Source organism: Zophobas morio, unplaced genomic scaffold, assembly GCF_036711695.1.
Source record: "Zophobas morio isolate AGI-343-1 ecotype UQ-CSIRO unplaced genomic scaffold, CSIRO_AGI_Zmor_V1 ptg000021l, whole genome shotgun sequence".
In the NCBI taxonomy this organism is placed as follows: domain Eukaryota; kingdom Metazoa; phylum Arthropoda; class Insecta; order Coleoptera; family Tenebrionidae; genus Zophobas; species Zophobas morio.
In genome coordinates this window covers 18,986,185-19,004,839 of record NW_026972126.1, presented here as the reverse complement: position 1 = coordinate 19,004,839, position 18,655 = coordinate 18,986,185, and the positions used below count along the sequence as shown (strand labels likewise).

Below are 18,655 nucleotides of genomic sequence, written 5' to 3'. Positions count from 1 at the left end.
CCAAACTCCGTCTTAATATATAATTTACCATAATTCAAAATTTCCCGCTAAAAATGGGCTAGAATTCGCTCTATACAACTATTGGCTATGAATAAAATTTTCCACTTAGAGAAAAACTAAAGAGATGCCCCACCCGCCCACCCAAACTCCGTCTTAATATATAATCTACCATAATTCAAAATTCCCCGCTAAAAATGGGCTAGAATGCGCTCCATACAACTATTGGCTACGAATAGAATTTTCCACATAGGGAAAAACTAAAGAGATGCCCCGCCCACCCACCCAAACTCCGTCTTAATATATAATGTACCATAATTAAAAATTTCCGGCTAAAAAGTGAGAGATTTTGTACTATACAACTATTGACTATGAATAGAATTTTCCACATCGAGAAAAATTAAAGCGGTGCCCCGCCCACCCACCCTTACTCCGTCTTAATATATAATCTACCATAATTCAAAATTTCCCGCTAAAAATGGGCTAGAATTCACACTATACAACTATTGATTATCAATAGAATTTTCCACATCGAGAAAAATTAAAGCGGGGCCCCGCCCACCCACCCTTACTCAGTCTTATTATATAATCTACCATAATTCAAAATTTCCCGCTAAAAATGGGCTAGAATTCGCACTATACAACTATTGACTATGAGTAGAATTTTCCACATAGAGAAAGATTAAAGAGATGCTCCGCCCACCCACCCAAACTCCGTCTTAATATATCATTTACCATAATTCAAAATTTCTCGCCAAAAATTGGGCTAGAATTCGCAGTATACAACTACTGACTATGAATAGAATTTTCCACATCGAGAAAAATTAAAGCGGTGCCCCGCCCACCCACCCTTACTCCGTCTTATTATATAATCTACCATAATTCAAAATTTCCCGCTAAAAATGGGCTAGAATTCGCACTATACAACTATTGACTATGAGTAGAATTTTCCACATAGAGAACGATTAAAGAAATGCCCCACCCACCCTCCCTAACTCCGTCTTAATATATAATCTATCATAATTCAAAATTTCCTGCTAAAAAGTCGACTAGAACCCACACTATACAACGATTCACTATGAATAGAAATTTCCACATAAAGGAAGATTAAAGAGATGCCCCGCCCACCCACCTATACTCCGCCTTAAGATATTATTCATTGGTACTAAAGTAAATGCGGAATTAGCATCTGCCAATAGCAAAATTCAGTGGAACCTTACATATTTATATCATAGAAAAGCACGAAATTACCTAATTAGACGGACTCACTTAAAAATATTGCGAAATTATTCCTAAAACAGGAAATTATGTGGATGCCCCACCCACCCATCCAAGCTCCGCCTTAATATATCATCCACCATAATTCCAAGAAAACTGTTAGGATAAGCTTGAGCAAATTTGGTATAAAAAGACACTAAAAAAAAAGAAGTAAGAAAATGTCTTAGTAAAAAAAAGTCGGATCTCGAGGCGGATTAATAAACCACCAGTACAGAAGTATATTATTTGAAAACTGAAGGTACAGCAGTAAAATAGACAAGAGGACGCAATTGAAAAATTTTTAAAATTCGCAAAAACTTTAATATATCATCCAATTAATTTGACAGAAGGCAAAGTTTTCATCTGCCAGTAATAAATATCATTAAAACTATTTAAATTTAAATCACGGAGAGTCATTAAATCTTTCTTTAATAGGAAAAATCCGTCTGTGTAAAACGGACTACAGTAATTATATAGTGCGGGTTCTGGTTCACTATATATATATCTACCATATATACATAATATTAGTACTAAACTTTAATTAATTTAATTCATTCAGAACCTGATAACTTTACCGAAAGTACTTGTCTTCTGAATCGGAGAGAATTCCTAAATCTTTAACGTATCAGCATCTAGTTAAAGCAACAGCTTTTATTGTGTATTCATGACCACATTCACAATGCGACCACACGAAATAATGGTGCCTTATCTCTATTCAGCGAATAGCAATTAATTCCAGACCAATGATGAGAATGATTTATACCTTCTCATAACTGATATTCTACGAGATATTTCTACATTGTCCGCAAACATGAATGGTTTTAATACTGTCACAGTCACATAAATATGTAACCTAGTTACATATTTATGTGCTATAATCCCCAGAGATCTCTGGACCTCAGTACTCTCAAGCTGTCTCATGGTGCCGGAACTTCTATAACCGAAGCACTAAGAAGTCCAATTGCCTCTTCATTGCCTCTGCAGCATTGCCTCTCAGCAGTGTGATCTTCTGGACAACCTTCTCTGGACTTAAAAGGCGTTGGAGGATATGCCTCCAATATCTCAGAGAATTTGAAAGAATCTCGGAGACCACTTGTGTCTTGTTTTGGAAGTATTTTGAAAGATCTCGAGGACCGCTTGTGTCCGCTTTTTGAAGAAGTTTCGAAGAAACTTGGGGACTCCTTGTGTGTTTTTTTAATAATTTGTAAGAATCTCGGAGATCTTTCGAAGTCGTTTGAAAGAATCTCAAATATCTCTTGCCTTGCTTTTTAAGTAGTTTGAAGATTCTCGGGAAACTTAGAGCTCCTTTTGTTTTCTTCTTGAAGTAGTTTGAAACATCTTTCGGAGCAATTTGAAAAAATCTTGGGGATCCATTGTCTGATTTTTGAAGTGGTTTAAAAAAATCTCGGGACCCCCATTGTTGTTTTTTTAATAATTTGAAAAACCCCGCGATTACATTGCCCTGTTTTCGAAATAATTTGAAAGAATCTCGGGGTCCCTTGTCTCGTATATTGTTCGAAAAAATCTCGGACTCTCCTTTTGTTGTGTTTTCTAAGTAGTTTGAAAGAATCTTGGTAATCCATTGTCTCGTTCTTGAAGTGATTTGATAGAATCTCCAAGTTCCCCTGTGTTTTGTTTATGAAGTGGTTTGAAAGAATATTAGGATCCTTTGTTTTGTTTTTGAAGTAATTTGATAGAATCTCCGAGATCCCTTATATTTTATTTCTAAGTATTTTGAAAAATGCCGGAGAGCTCTTGTGTCTGCTTTTTGACATAGTTTGAAAGAATGCCGGAGCTACTTCTGTTTTCTTTTTGAAGTAGTCTGAAAGAATCTCGTGGCTCCTTTTTTTTGAAGTAATTTGAAAAAATCTCGGGACCCCTTGTGCTTGCTTTTGAAGTAGTTTGTAAAGATCTCGGGAACCCCCTAAATCTGCTTTTTGAAGTAGCTTGAAATAATCTCGAATACGTCTTTTGTTTTATTTTTGAAGTAGTTTGAAAGAATTTTGGGTAACTTTTCATATTTTCGAAGTAATTTGAAAGAATATCTGGGTCTTTTGTGTCTGGTTTTTGAAGTACAAGTTTGAAAGAATCTCGGAAATTCTCTTTATTTTGAATTTTAGGTAGTTTGAACGGGGTAGGTGGGCGGGGCTAGTACCTGTTAAAATAAGACGGATTTTGGCAAATGGTATACACTCTAAGAAAAGAGAGGTTGGTTGGATGTGGTTAGTACCTGTTCCACTTAACCGCCCTCCCTTTACTTAGAGGGTGTCATTTGCCAAAATCGATCTTATTTTAGCAGATACTAGCACCACCCACCCGCCCTCTCTTTTCTTAGAGGGTCCCTGATTTGCCAAAATCAGTTTTATCTTAGCAGGTACTAGTCCCGCCCACCCGCCCTCACTTTTCTTAGAAGGTATCTCATTTGCCAAAATCACTCTTATCTTAGCAGATACTAGCCTCACCTGATCGCCCTCTATTTTCTTAGAGAATATGTCATTTGCCAAAATCTTAGTCTTAAGAGAGGGTGGGTGGGTTGGGCTAGTATCTGGCAAGGTAAGGCTGATTTTGCACATTTGCCAAAATTTTAGACTTAAGAGAGGGTGGGTGGGCGGGGCCACTACCTGTAAAATAAGACTGATTTTGGCACATGACATACCTTCTAAGAAAAGAGAGGGTGGGTGGGCGGGGCTAGTACCTGCTCAACTCACCCGACCTCCCTTGTCTTAGAGGGTGTCATTTACGAAAATCGATCTCATTGTACCAGGTACTATACCCGCCCACCCGCCGTCTCTTTTCCTAGAGGGTATCCCTTTTGATTTATTTTTTAAGTAATTTGAAAGAATCTCAGGGACCTCTTGTGCTTGCTTTTTGAAATAGTTTGAAAGATCTCGGGAATCCCTTGCCCTGCTTTAGGAGTAATATGAAATAATCTCGGGGACCCACTGTATCTGGTTTTTGAAGTGATTTGAAAGAATTTCCGCGTCCCTTTCTATTTGCTTTTTGAAGTAGTTTGAAGGATCTGGAAAACCCCTTTTGTTTTGTTTTTGAAGTAATTTGAAATATCCCGGGAATCCGTTGTCCTGTTTTCGAAAAAAATTGAAAGAATCTTGGGGACCCCTTGTGTCTGTGGTTTTTGAAGTAGTTCGAAAGAATCTCGGGGACTGCTTTTGTTTTTGAATTGGTTTGAAAGAATTTCGGGATCTCAGGGATCCCTTGTGTGTGTTTTTTTTGGAGTAGTCTGAAAGATCCTCGGGGATGCCTTGTGTTTTGTTTTTTAGAGTAGTTTAAAAGATTCTCGGGGACCCTTTGTGTGTGGTTTGTATGTAATGTAGTATGAAAGAGTTTCGGGGCTCTTTTTGTTTTGTTTTTCAATAGGTATGAGAGAATCTCAAGGCTTCTTATATTTTGTTTTTGAAGTAGTTTGAAACATTCTGAGAAAACCAATTCGTTTTATTTTTAAGTGGTTTGAAACCATTTTGGCATCCCTTGTTTTGTTTTTGAAGTAATATGATAGAATCTCCGAGATCCCTTACTTTGAAATATGTGGGAGACCTCTTGTGCCTGCTTTTTGAAATAGTTTTAAGAATCTCTGGAATCCCTTGTCCTGCTTTCGGAGTAATTTGAAAGATTCTCTAGTTTTTGAAGTGATATGAAAGAATCTCCGGGCCCCTTTTGTTTTGTTTTTAAAGTAGTTTGAAAGAATCTCGGGGTTACTTTTGTTTTGTTTTTGAAGTAATTTGAACGACCCCGGGAATCCCTTGTCCTATTTGCAAAAAAATTTGAAAGAATCTCGTCGACCCCTTGTGTCTGTGGTTTTTGAAGTAGTTCGAAAGAATCTCGGGGACTGCTTTTGTTGTTGAATTGGTTTGAAACAATTTCGGGAATCCTTTGTGTTTGATTTTTCAAGTACTTTGAAGGATCTCCCTTGTGTATTTTTTTTTTGGAGTACTTTGAAAGAGTCTCGGGTACTGTTTGTGTCTGGTTTTTGAAGTAGTTTGAAAGAATCTCGAGGCGTCCTTTTATCTGGTTTTTGAAGTAGTATGGAAGAGTTTCGTAGCTCCTTTTTGTTTTGTTTTTGAAGAAGTATCAGAGAATCTCAGGGCCTCTTTTGTTTTAGTTTTGAAGTAGTCTGAACGAATCTCGGACCTTCTTATATTTTCTTTTTGAAGTAGTCTGAAAGAATCTCGGGGCGCCTTTTGTTTTGTTTTTGAAGTAGTTTGAAAGAATGCCGGGGACCCCCTGTGTTTTATTTTGCAGTAGCTTGAAACAATCTCGTGGCTCTTTTCGTTTTTTTTTTTTTGAAGTAGTTTGAAAGAATCTCGGGGAGTCCTTTCCTTTTATTTTTGAAATAGTTTGAAAGAATCTTGGGGGCCCATTGTGTCTAGTTTTTGAAGTGATTTCAAAGGATCTCCCGGCCCCTTTAGTTTTGTTTTTAAAGTAGTTTGAAAGAATCTCGGGGTTACTTTTGTTTTATTTTTGAAGTAGTTTGAAAGAATCTCGGAGATCCTTTATGTTTTGTTTTTGAAGGATCTCGGGGATCCCTTGTGTGTTTTTTTTTTTTGGAGTAGTTTGAAAGAGTCTCGGGTACTGTTTGTGTCTGGTTTTTGAAGTAGTAGAAAGAATCTCGGGGCGTCCTTTTGTCTGGTTTTTGAAGTAGTATGAAAGAGTTTCGGGGGTCCTTTTTGTTTTGTTTTTGAAGTAGTTTGAAAGAATGACGGGGACCCCTTGTGTTTTATTTTGCAGTAGCTTGAGACAATCTTGGGGCTTCTTTGATTTTGTTTTTGAAGTAGTTTGAAAGAATCTCGGGAAGTCCTTTCCTTTTATTTTTGAAGTAGTTTGAAAGAATCTTGGGGGCCCATTGTGTCTAGTTTTTGAAGTGATTTGAAAGAATCTCCCGGCCCCTTTAGTTTTATTTTTAAAGTAGAATCTCAGGGCCTCTTTTGTTTTACTTTTGAAGTGGTCTGAACGAATCTCGGACCTTCTTATATTTTGTTTTTGAAGTAGCTTGAAACAATCTCAGGGCGCCTTTGATTTTGTTTTTGAAGTAGTTTGAAAGAATTTCGGGGAGTCCGTTTCTTTTGTTTTTGAAGTGGTTTGAGAAAATCTCGGAGCTCTTTTTGTTCTACTTTTGAAGTATTTAGAAAGAATCTCGAGACGCCTTTTTGTTTTGTTTTTGAAGTGGTCTCAAAGAATCTCGGCGCTCTTTTTGTTTTGTTTTTGAAGTAGTTTGAAAGAATCTTGGGGTTAGTTTGGTTTTGTTTTTGAAGTAATTTGAAAGAATCTCGGCGCTTCTTTTTGTTTTATTTTTGAAGTAGTCTGAAAGAATATCGGGGCCTCTTATATTTGGTTCCTGACGCAGTCTGAAAGAGTCTCGGAGACCCCTTGTGTTTTATTTTGAAGGAGTTTCAAAGAATCTCGGGGTTTCTTTGTGTTTTGTTTTTGAAGTAGTTTGAAAAAATATAGGGATTCCTTTTTGTTTGATTGTTGAAGTAGTTTGAAGGATCTCGGGGATCCCTTGTGTGTGTGTTTTTTTTTTTTTGGAGTAGTCGGAAAGAGTCTCGGGGATGCCTTGTGTATTGTTTTTTGGAGTAATTTAAAAGATTCTCAGGGAATTTGTGTCTGGTTTTTGAAGAAGTATGAAAGAGTTTCGGGGCTCCTTTTTGTTTTTGTTTTTCAAGAGGTATGAGAGAATCTCGGGGCTTCTTATATTTTGTTTTTGAAGTAGTTTGAAAGTATCTCGGGGCTCCTTTGTTTGGTTTTTGAAGTAGCTTGAAACAATCTCAGGGCGCCTTTGGTTTTGTTTTTGAAGTAGTTTGAAAGAATCTCGGGGAGTCCTTTCCTTTTGTTTTTGAAGTGGTTTGAAAGAATCTCGGGTCCTCTTATGTTTTGTGTTTGAAATAGTTTGAAAGAGTCTCGCGGCTCCTTTTTGTTTTGTTTTTGAAATAATTTGAAAGATTCTCGGGATCCCTTGCGTTTTATTTTTGGAGTAGTTTGAAAGATTTTCTGGGACCTATTTTGTTTTGTTTTTGAAGTAGTTTGAAAGAATCTTGAGGATTCCTTGTCCTGTTTTTGAAATAATTTGATAAGATCTCGGGATGTTTCAGTTTTGAAAGATGTAGTTTGAGAAAATCCCCGAGTCCTGTGATATATACAAAACTTAGAAATTATTTTTCTAATACAAGATGAATGTAATAATAATAATTAATCATTAATGAAAACATACTACTGGAAAACTGATGCTAAAACACAACTTAAATTTTAACTAAAGCAAAATTTGGCGACATTTGTTGATTAAAGTTGCAGGAATGGGCAACTAATGACACAATTTTTTGATATATTCTTCATGGATGTTCTTCAAACCAAAATTTTTTCCGGATGGTATTTTTTTTGAGAAAACGACTATCCTCTGGCAATTTGATACATATTAAAAATTTTCGTTATTTTCACTTACTAATCATTTAAGTTTCCTTATTTGTTATTTCGTTGTACAAATCTGAGCCATCATTATCTTCATTTTATAATTCTGATTCCTCCAATGAAATAAATAATGGAAGCGTGTTTTCAAACAAAAATTTTCCTACGTGTTTTTCCAATGAGCCTAAATAAGTTATGGACAATGTTTACTAAAATTTTGCCACATCTCTATAGTATTTCTCGATCAAGTCGAAAAATTGTTATATAGTAGAAATATGTAAATTGTAAATCTTGCACATTTAGTTGTAATTTTGCTGGGATTACTTTTCAAATATAAATCATTTTGAAACACTTTGCTTTATCTTTTAATAATGTCTATGAATAAATCCCAAACCTAATACCTTTTAATCCTCCTTACAAAAACCACAGTTACAACAATTAAAAAACTGAGATTTCAACAAAATCGATGATTGATAAAATTAATCAATCTTCTTTGTCCCTCTTAAATATTGATAAGCAGACGTAAAGCCACCCTTGTCAATCGGGTGATTGATACGGGTAGCAAATTCCCAACAAAACAATCCAGCACTAGAAATACACAGCAACTAGAAAACGATCAAGCCTACCGCACATTTTGACTTAATTAGTTAATTTCTGAAACCGCCCCTAGAAAAGTCCTTGCTAATTTTCAACAAAACATCCCTCATCTCTTGCCGTTGCAAGTATCCCAAAGCACACTCCACCCATTAAAAACCCCAGTTCTACCAACATAAATCAATTGTTAATGAACCCTTGCAGCTGAAACGAGGTCTATAACTTATACAAACTTTTATGAACAGAGCAACGGAAAGCTATTACTCAGGAAATTATTTGTAAGTGTGTGTGGAATTTATTGCGTTTTCATCAGCCTGTGTGGTTTTAAACAAACCGAACAGATTTACAATTACAGGAACAATTACACGGTTATCGAATGTTATTTTGCGCTACAATAAATAAATGATTCACGAATTAATATTGAATTAAATACATCGTTTTACCTATTATACACAGTCCTTATCGCCCACCTTATTGCCGATAAGGGGTATCAGTGCAACGAATACAGGCACGTGGTGAAATGAAAAAAACACAGTAATTATTTCGATGAAAAACATCATTGTATATGTGCCCACGCTTCACCGAGCCACATTAAAATAAATTAGTTTAAATAGTGTATCATTTCGCTAATTTTATTTGTTTAATTTTATGTATGTTATGTTCATTATGGAAAAATTAATGTATGTGATAAAATCCTCAGGAAACTTCTCTTTGTTAAGAATCGTCATCGGTGTAGGTTACTCATGGCGAAAGCTTCCACACAAGGTCATTAATGGGTAGCGTCATTTAAGAAATCTGAGGTGGTGGGGGTTTTAATATCAACCAGAAAAATCTTGACGTTCTGGACTGTTATTATACATTTGCAAGGATTGTTTATGATTACCACGTGCTATTTCAGTGACGCCAGTGCGTCATAATGGCTAAGGCTATTATGTTACTCCAAACAAGGGCACAATAAGTGTGACATTAAACGTAAATTAATAATTAGTTTTGTAAACAAAACACCCAAAAAGGCAAACTAAGATCCTGATAAGGTGATTTTTAAGTATGATTTAAATTTAATTTAAATTAATTTTCAAATATATCTGTTTATTTCAAAATTTTCCCTTTACTTTAAGGTTACATATATACATATAACTTTATTTTAACTTAAATCCAGGGACGAGAGAAGTTCTGCCCAAACAACTTTTTTTTTCAATTATCAAATTTTCCAGTTTCAAGGTTTTTAGATTTTTCGATTACTTCGATATTTGAATTTTCTAGATTTCAAAATTTTTCGATTTTTCAATTTCATAATTTTGTAATTTTTGGTTTTTCATTGTTCAGAATTTCAATTTTAATTTTTCCAGTTTTTGATTTTTCAGTTTAATTATTTTACAATTTTTTGTTTTTAATAATGCACTTTTTGGTTTTGGAACCCCTGGATTTTTCAATTGTTTGACTTTCAATTTAATACTTTTGCAATTTTTCTCGTTTACAGTTTTATAAATTTTCGAATTTACAATTTCCTTGATTTTTAGTTGTTCAAAAGTTCAATTTCACTTTTTCAGTTTATTTTATAATTTTTCATTATTAAAGGTAGGTATCCGATTTTTCAATTTTTGTATTTCTCGATTTTACACTCTTGATTTTTCAGTTTTACAATTTAATAATTTTCGGATGTCTCGATTAATCGTTTTCTATTTAATCAGTTTCTCAATTTTCAATTTTATAATTATTCGTTTTTAGAATTCTTTGTTTTTTCAATGATTCAATTTTTGATTATTTAATTTCATAATTTCGATTTTTAAATTTTGTAATTTTTCTATTTTGAAATTTTTCAATGTTAAAATTACACGATTTTTTAGTTTTGTATCCAATTTTTCGATTTGATACTTCTTTATTTTGCAATTTTACATTTTTACAATTTTTGGATGTTTCAATTGTGATTTTAATTAATTAATCAGTTTCTCAATTTTCTATTTTATAATTTTTCGTTTTTAAAGTCTGTTGTTTTTTCAATTATTCAATTTTTGATTTTTCAATTTCACTGTTTCGATTTTCGAATTTTTTGATTTTTAATTTTTCAAAATTTTGACTTTACAAGTTTTTGATTTTTTAATTTCATAATTTCGCAATTTCGTCAATTAAATTCTGTAATTTACAATTGTTTGTTTTTTCGAATTTTTCAATGTTAAAATTAACACCATTTTTTAGTTTTGTAACTTCGCAAATTTTCAGTTTCATATTTTCACATTTTCGATTTCTCAGTTATCCATTTTTTAATGAATCAGTTTCTCAATTTTTGACTATTCAATAATCACAGTTACCAATTTCTCGATTTTTCTTTTTCAGTTTATTTTGCAATTTTCGTTTATCTGATTTTCGATTTTACACCTTTTTTATTTTTCAATTTTACATTGTTACAATTTTTGAATGTCTCAATTTTCAATTTTATAATTTTTCGTTTTTTCAGTTACATTGTTTCGATTTTCCAAGTTTTTGATTTTTAATTTTTCAAAATTTTGAATTTCAATTTTTCAAATTTTTGAGTTTTCAATTTCGTAATTTCGCATTTTTTCGATTTTTCAGATTTACAGTTTTCTAATTTTGAGATTTTTTGACTCTTCATTTTATAATTTTCTTCGATTTCTCATTTACCCGGTTATCAATCCTGAATTTTATATTTCTTTGTTATTAAAATTTTTTCGTTTTTTTTATTACTTAATTTTTGTTTTTTATATTTCATTGTTTCGATTTTCCATTTTTGATTTTTTGGTTTTCAAAATTTTGAATTTCATTTTTTCAAATTTGTCAGTTTTCAATTTCGTAATTTCGCAATTTTTCGATTTTTAAATTTTGTAATTTCTCTATTTTACAATAGTGTTCATGATTTTTCGATTTTACAATTGTCCAATTTTTCAAGTTTGTAACTTTGCAATTTTTTGACTTCTTTCTTTTATATTTTTACATTTTTTCGATTTTTCAATTACCCATTTTTAAGGTATTGGTTTTCAACTTTATAATGTTTCGTTTTTAAACTTTTTTTCGGTTTTCCAATTACTTAATTTTTGATTTTTCAATTTCATTCAACCGATTTTCCAATTTCTGATTTTTTATTTTTAAAAATTTCGATTTTCAAGTTTTCAAGCTTTTGAGTTTTCCATTTCATAATTTCGCAATTTTTCAATTGTTATATTTTGTAATTTCTATATTTTACAAGCATTACCTGATTTTTCAATTTTGGAAAATTTAAAGTTTAATAATTCTTAGATTTTATAATTCTCCCATTTTTCAGTTTTCTAATTTTGCAACTTTTTGACTTTTCTAGGTTATATTTTATCTTTTTTCGGGTTCTCATTTACCTGGTTTTTAAGGAATCAATTTTGAATTTTATAATTCTTCGTTTTTAAATTTTTGTCGTTTTTTCAATTACTCATTTTTTTATTTTTCTGGTCATTCTTTGGATTTTCCAAATTGTTTGATTTTTTATTTTTAAAAATTTCGATTTTCAATTTTTCAAGTTTCATTGACTTTTCAATTTTTCAAATTTACAGTATAATAATTTTTCTATTTTACAATTGTTCAATTTTTCGATTTTCTAATTTTGCAATTTTTTTTCCTTTTTTCTTTTATATTTTTACATTTTTTTTCAATTGGTTGGTTTTTAAGGAATCAATTTTCTATTTTATAATTCTTCGTTTTTAAACTTTTTTTTTATTTTTTCAATTGCTTAATTTTTGATTTTTCAATTTCATTGATTCGATTTTCCAATTTTTGATTTTTTAAATTTCAAAATTTCGATTTTCAATTTTTCAAGTTTTTACAATAGTGTTTATGATTTTTCGATTTTACGATTGTCCAATTTTTCAATTTTCTTATTTTGCAATTTTTTGACCTTCTTCTTTCTTTCATATTTCTACATTTTTTCGATTTTTCAATTACCCGGTTTTTAAGGAGTCAGTTTTCAACTTCACGATGTTTCGTTTTTAAACTTTTTTTCGATTTTTCAATTACTTAATTTTTGATTTTTCAATTTCATTCATTCGATTTTCCAATTTCTGATTTTAATTTTTCAAAATTTCGATTTTCAATTTTTCAAGCTTTTGAGTTTTCAATTACTTAATTTTTGATTTTTCAATTTCATTCATTCGATTTTCCAATTTCTGATTTTAATTTTTCAAAATTTCGATTTTCAATTTTTCAAGCTTTTGAGTTTGCAATTTCATAATTTCGCAATTTTTCAATTATTAAATTTTGTAATTTCTATATTTTACAATCATTACCTGATTTTTCAAAATTGGAAAATTTAAAGTTTAATAATTTTTCGATTTTATAATTGTCCAATTTTTCAGTTTTCTAATTTTGCAACTTTTTGACTTTTCTACGTTATATTTTACCTTTTTTCAAGTTCTCATTTTACGGAATCAATTTTGAATTTTATAATTTTTCGTTTTTTCAATTATTCAATTTTTTTTTTTTTTGGTTCATTCTTTGGATTATCCAAATTGTATGATTTTTTATTTCTCATTTTCAATTTTGCAATTTTTTTACTTTTTTCTTTTATCGTTTTACATTTTTGATTTTTCAATTACCTAGTTTTTAAGGAATCAATTTTCAATTTTATAATTCTTCGTTTTAATAATGTACGTAATTTTTGATTTTTCAATTTCATTGATTCGATTTTACAATTTTTGATTTTTAATTTTTCAAAATTTCGATTATCAATTTTTCAAGTTTATGATTTATCAATTTTTCAAGTTTATGATTTATCAATTTTTCAAATTTACAGTTTAACAATTTTTCGATTTTACAATTGTCCAATTTTTCAATTTTATAATTTTGCAATATTTTGTCTTTTTTCTTTTATATTTTTACATTTTTTCGATTTTTCAATTACCTGGTTTTTAAGAAATCAATTTTCAACTTTAGTTCTTCGTTTTTAAAGTTTTTTTTTTCGTTTTTTCAATTATTTAATTTTTAATTTTTAAAAATTTCGATTTTCAATTTTTCAAGTTTTTGAGTTTAAAACTTGGAAATTTTTCCATTTTTAAATTTTGTAATTTCACTATTTTACAATTTTGCAACCTTTTGACTTTTCTGTGTTACATTTTTGACCATTACCTGGTCTTTAAGGAATCAATTTTGAATTTTATAATGCTTCGTTTTTAAATTTTTTCCCTTTTTTCAATTACTCAATTTTTTTATTTTTCAGGTTCATTGTTTGGATTTTCCAAATTATGATTTTTTATCTTTCAAAATTTCGATGTACAATTTTTCAAGTTTTTGAGCTTTCAATTTTGAAATTTCGCCATTTTTCCATTTTTAAATATTGTAATTTTTCTATTTTACAACTGTGTATAATTTTTCAATTTTTTAAATTTACAGTTTAATAATTCGATTGGATTTTTAAAAATTAATCAGGTTCTCAATTTTCAATTTTATAATTTTTCGTTTTTTCAATTATTCAATTTGTGATTATTCAATTTCATTGATTCGATTTTCCAATTTTTGATTGTTAATTTTTGAAAATTTCGATTTTCAATTTTTCAAATTTTTAGTATTCAATTTCATAATTTGGAAAATTTTCCATTTTTTAATTTTGTAATTTTTCTATTTTACAATAGTGTTTATGATTTTTCAATTTTGCAAATGTAAATTGGGAATGTAAACTGTAAAGTTTAGTAATTTTTCGATTTTACAATTGTCCAATTTTTCAATTTTCTAATTTTGCAATTTTTTGACTTTTCGGTGTTATTTTTTCCGGTTTTTAAGGAATCAATTTTCAATTTTATAATTTTTCGTTTAAAAATTTTTTGAATTGAATTGTTTGAATTTTCTAAATTATTTGATTTTTTATTCTTCAAAATTTCGATTTTAAATTTTTTAAGTTTTTTAGTTTCAAAATTTTTAAATATTTCTATTTTTAAATTTTGTAAATTCTCATTTTTTGATTTTAAAGGTATTAGATTTTCAATTTTACACTTTTGCAATTTTTCACCTTTACAATTTAATAATGTTTCGATTTTACTTATCACATTTTTCAATGTTGCAATAAGCGTATTGTGATTTTTTTGTGAATCCTTCCAATGTCAAAAATTTATAGAAACTTGGAATAACGTGGCAACGCCGCATCGAAATTTCTAAAGTAAATTGTGGTTGTAAATCTTTAAAGAAGAGACCAATCCTAAATATGTAAAATATATAGGGTGTCTCATTAAAAAATCCAGGTACTTCAATCCCTTGGTGTATACACACATCTCAAACCATAAACCAAACAAAAACAGCATGAACCACCTAATCCGAGCCGACGAAATCGATTGTTTGCCTTCTACTCAATCATCACTTATCGCGCAAACACGCGGTACTTTCCGATAACAGACCACAACCTCGATAATCCCGCTCCAAATTCCCGTGTCGCCCCAAAACAAACCCCAGCCTCACCTGTGCGTCTTCTGCAGGAACCTCTTCCTGAAGCTATTGTACGCCGACCCCGCCGCGTCCTCCTGGACGTACTTCACCCTCCCGTGCGACGGCACCAGCCGGTGGTGTCCCGACATGCCCAGATCCATCTGAATGTCCACCACCAACAGGAACGTGAACAGCACCGCCGCCACACTCGCCCCCAGAATAAACCGTTCCTTCAGCTTCATCCCGCCGCGAAACATGTTTCCGCGCGCCCGCACGCACTCCACGGTCTCGGTACTGTCAGTACTAACGCGAGTCGCGCCTTCGCTGCCTTTATCCGCGCGATCGGCGGCGCTCTCCGGCGGCGGCGAGAACTTGAGCTTCGTCCGCGGCGGCGCCCGAGGTACTGGCGGTACTGGCGAGCGCGGGCTCAGGCTCTCGAGGTCGGTACCATCCGGGCAGCGTCTGGGGGCCTCCTCATCAACTGACCGCGACTTGGGGAGCTTGCGAGCGCTCTTGGGGCTGTAGTGCTCGTGGATGTAGCCCTCGGGGGTGGTCCTTTCGTCGTGGGAGAGCTGGCGGAGCTGGTACTTGCGGGCGAGGATCAGCGAGTTCGCGACGGTCTTCGGGTGGGTGGTGGTGCCGTTGTGATGGAATGTTTTCGGAGATTGATGGGCCGCAGCGCCTCTTGCACATGGCAGCCCGAGGGTAGGCCGTGTCTCCAGATTATTCGAGGGCGGGTACTACCGGAGGTCGTCCTGGAACAACGATTGTGATACTGAAGCGTTCTTTAAGTGTCTTTTCTATTATTAATCGAGCGGAAAATGTTGAGGACGATGGTACTCGCCAGGTCAATGCCAAGCCATGGTACCAAAAAAATTAGCGGAACAATGTAGCGATAATTGTGGGATAATTGGTGACGATAAGGAAAAGATGGATTACACAAGTTTAATCCTATTTACTGCAAACAATTATTCTGATTAAGATAGTACTGATCGAGCGGAGTACCCAAGCGTGGCAGTTATCTCGTGATGGATGACTTTATCCGTGCCATTTAGTTCTACTTATACTAGTTCTTACGGTACTACATATTTTACAGAGAAAGTAATTTATTTTCAAATCATGGACATAGTCACAAATTGTTTTTGTGAAAACTGCATTGTCAATAATTTTGGAATGTTGGCAAAAACTTTAATCAACATTTTAAGAATGGAGTGACGAAGCAAAGCGCTGTGGGTGGAAAAAGGCAGTTCTTCAAACAAAAATTTCTTTGAATTGTATCACTACAATAAAACTATCATGTATATGCAGAAGCCGGAATTTTGGTTCAGACGCCTAAAACGAGGGCGGAAGACATAACAAAAAGATTATTATCAGATTAAATAATAAAGGCAGACAAACAATACGAATCAAATTTAACCCATGTTAATTCGAAAATTATAAACACAATTTTTTAAATCACTTTTCGTTTGTACTCTCAAACCGACTTCGATATTTGTTTGTAAATTTTGGCGCTATACAAAAAAGCAGTTTCAAGTGTAGGAGCATGTCATTTTATAAAATTTAAAACACATTTACCACGGAAAATTCTGAGGTGACGTCATCACATTGTCGTTGGGGATCATCAGACAAGCGTGGTTACAGTTTTGCCATCTATACGATATTCCTAACATACATATAAAATTTGACAACAATCGGGCCGGTAGTTCCGGAATTATCTGTCTAATAAAAAACAAGACACACGTATTTGCTAGGTTTATTCGTAATCTAGTGACCCAGGAATTTTGAGCTTGACACGTTTTTATCAGACAGCATTATTTTACAAAAGAATACTAATAATGGAAGCGCACGGAGCACGTCTGGTTTTATTAAAATTTAGTCGTCAGTGTCCCTGAGAAGCCAAATCAAAACCAAGTCTAAAACTGGTGAATTCTAAAAATGTTCATGATTTATCGATTTTACAATTGTCCAATTTTTCAATTTTCTAATTTTGCAATTTTTTGACTTATTCTTTCTTTTATCTTTTTACATTTTTTCGATTTTGCAATTACCCGGTTTTTAAGGAATCAGTTTTCAACGATACAATGTTTGTTTTGTTGATTTTTAATTTTTCAAAATTTCGAGATTTTTCGATTTTTAAATTTTGTAATTTCACTATTTTGCAATTATGTATCTGATTTTTCAATTTTCGAAATTTTGAGTTTAAGAATTTTTCGATTTCACAGTTGGCCAATTTTTTAATTTTCCAATTTTGAAATTTTTTCACTTTCTGTTTATATTTTTACCTTTTTCGATTTCTCAGTTCAATTTTATAAGCCTTCGTTTTTAATCTTTTTTTTTCGTTTTTTCAATTATTTAATTTTTGATTTTTCAAAATTTCGATTTTCAATTTTTCAAGTTTACGATTTTTCAATTTTCTAATTTTGCAATGTTTTGCCTTACCTTTCCTTTATATTTTTTAATTTTTTCGATTTTTCAATTACCAGGTTTTTAAGGAATCAATTTTTAACTTTATAATTCTTCGTTTTAAAACTTTTTTTTCGTTTTTTCAGTTACTTAATTTTTGATTTTTCAAAATTTAGATTTTTAAATTTTGTAATTTCGCTATTTTACAAGTGTTTATAATTCTCAATTTTTCAAATTCACAGTTTATTGGATTTTCAATTATATAATTTTTCGTTTTTTCAATATTCAATTTTTGTGTCTTCAGTTTCATTGATTCGATTTTCCAATTTTTGATTTGTTAATTTTTGAAAATTTCGATTTTCAATGTTTCAAGTTTATAGTATTCAATTTTACAATTTGGTAAAAAAGCTGAAAAAAAAACAAGTTTAAAAAGCGAGCGCAGCGAGCGCGTTCAGGCGCAATTAAAAAAATTATACCTTAGTGTCCCAGAGAAGCTAAATTATTAAAAAAAAAATTTTGTTATTTAATGTATAAATTAAATTCTGTAATTTACAATTGTCCGTTTTTTCGAATTTTTCAATGTTAAAATTAACACTATTTTTTAGTTTTGTAACTTTGCAAATTACCAATTTCTCGATTTTTCTCAATTTTGTAATTTTACAATTTTTCAATTTTTTGATTTTTAATTGTTCAAAATTTCAATTTTACTTTTTCAGTTTATTTTGCAATTTTTCGTTTACCTAATTTTCGATTTTACACCATTTTTATTTTTCAATTTTACATTGTTACAATTTTTGAATGTCTCAATTTTCAATTTTATAATTTTTCGTTTTTTTAATTACATTGTTTCGATTTTCCAAGTTTTCGATTTTTAATTTTTCAAAATTTTAAATTTCAATTTTTCAAATTTTTGAGTTTTCAATTTCGTAATTTCGCATTTTTTCAATTTTTCAAATCTACAGTTTTCTAATTTTGCGATTTTTTGACTCTTCTTTTTTATAATTTTACATTTTTTCGATTTCTCATTTATCCGGTGTTGAATCCTGAATTTTATAATTCTTTGTTATTAAAATTTTTTCGTTTTTTCAATGACTTATTTTTTTACTTAATTTTTAATTTTTATATTTCATTGTTTCGATTTTCCATATTCGATTTTTAGTTTTTCAAAATTTGAATTTCAATTTTTCAAATTTTTCAGTTTTCAATTTCGTAATTTTGCAATTTTTCGATCTTTAAATTTTGTAATTTCTCTATTTTACAATGGTGTTCATAATTTTTCGATTTTACAATTGTCCAATTTTTCAATTTTCTAATTTTGCAATTTTTTGACTTTTCTTTTATATTTTTACATTTTTTCGATTTTTCAATTACCCGGTTTTTAAGGAATCAGTTTTCAACGTTACAATGTTTCGTTTTTAAACTTTTTTTCGTTTTTTCAACTACTTAATTTTTTATTTTTCAATTTCATTCATTCGATTTTCCAATTTTTGATTTTTAATTTTTCAAAATTTCGCGATTTTTCGATTTTTAAAATTTGTAATTTCACTATTTTGGAATTATGTATCTGATTTTTCAATTTTCGAAATTTTGAGTTTAATAA

The 18,655-nt window shown here is 31.2% G+C and overlaps 1 protein-coding gene across 3 annotated transcripts in view; it reads right to left on the bottom strand.

The window, feature by feature from the left end:
- Nucleotides 1–18,655, bottom strand: part of LOC135132665 (extracellular serine/threonine protein CG31145) — a 431,251-nt gene that overhangs the window by 293,985 nt on the left and 118,611 nt on the right. For all 3 annotated transcript variants that reach the window (XM_064060827.1, XM_064060826.1, XM_064060828.1), the window contains one exon: nt 14,686–15,407. In XM_064060827.1, the coding sequence (XP_063916897.1) occupies nt 14,686–14,909 (224 nt within the window). In that variant the 5' untranslated portion in view covers nt 14,910–15,407. The remainder of the gene's footprint in view (nt 1–14,685; nt 15,408–18,655) is intronic.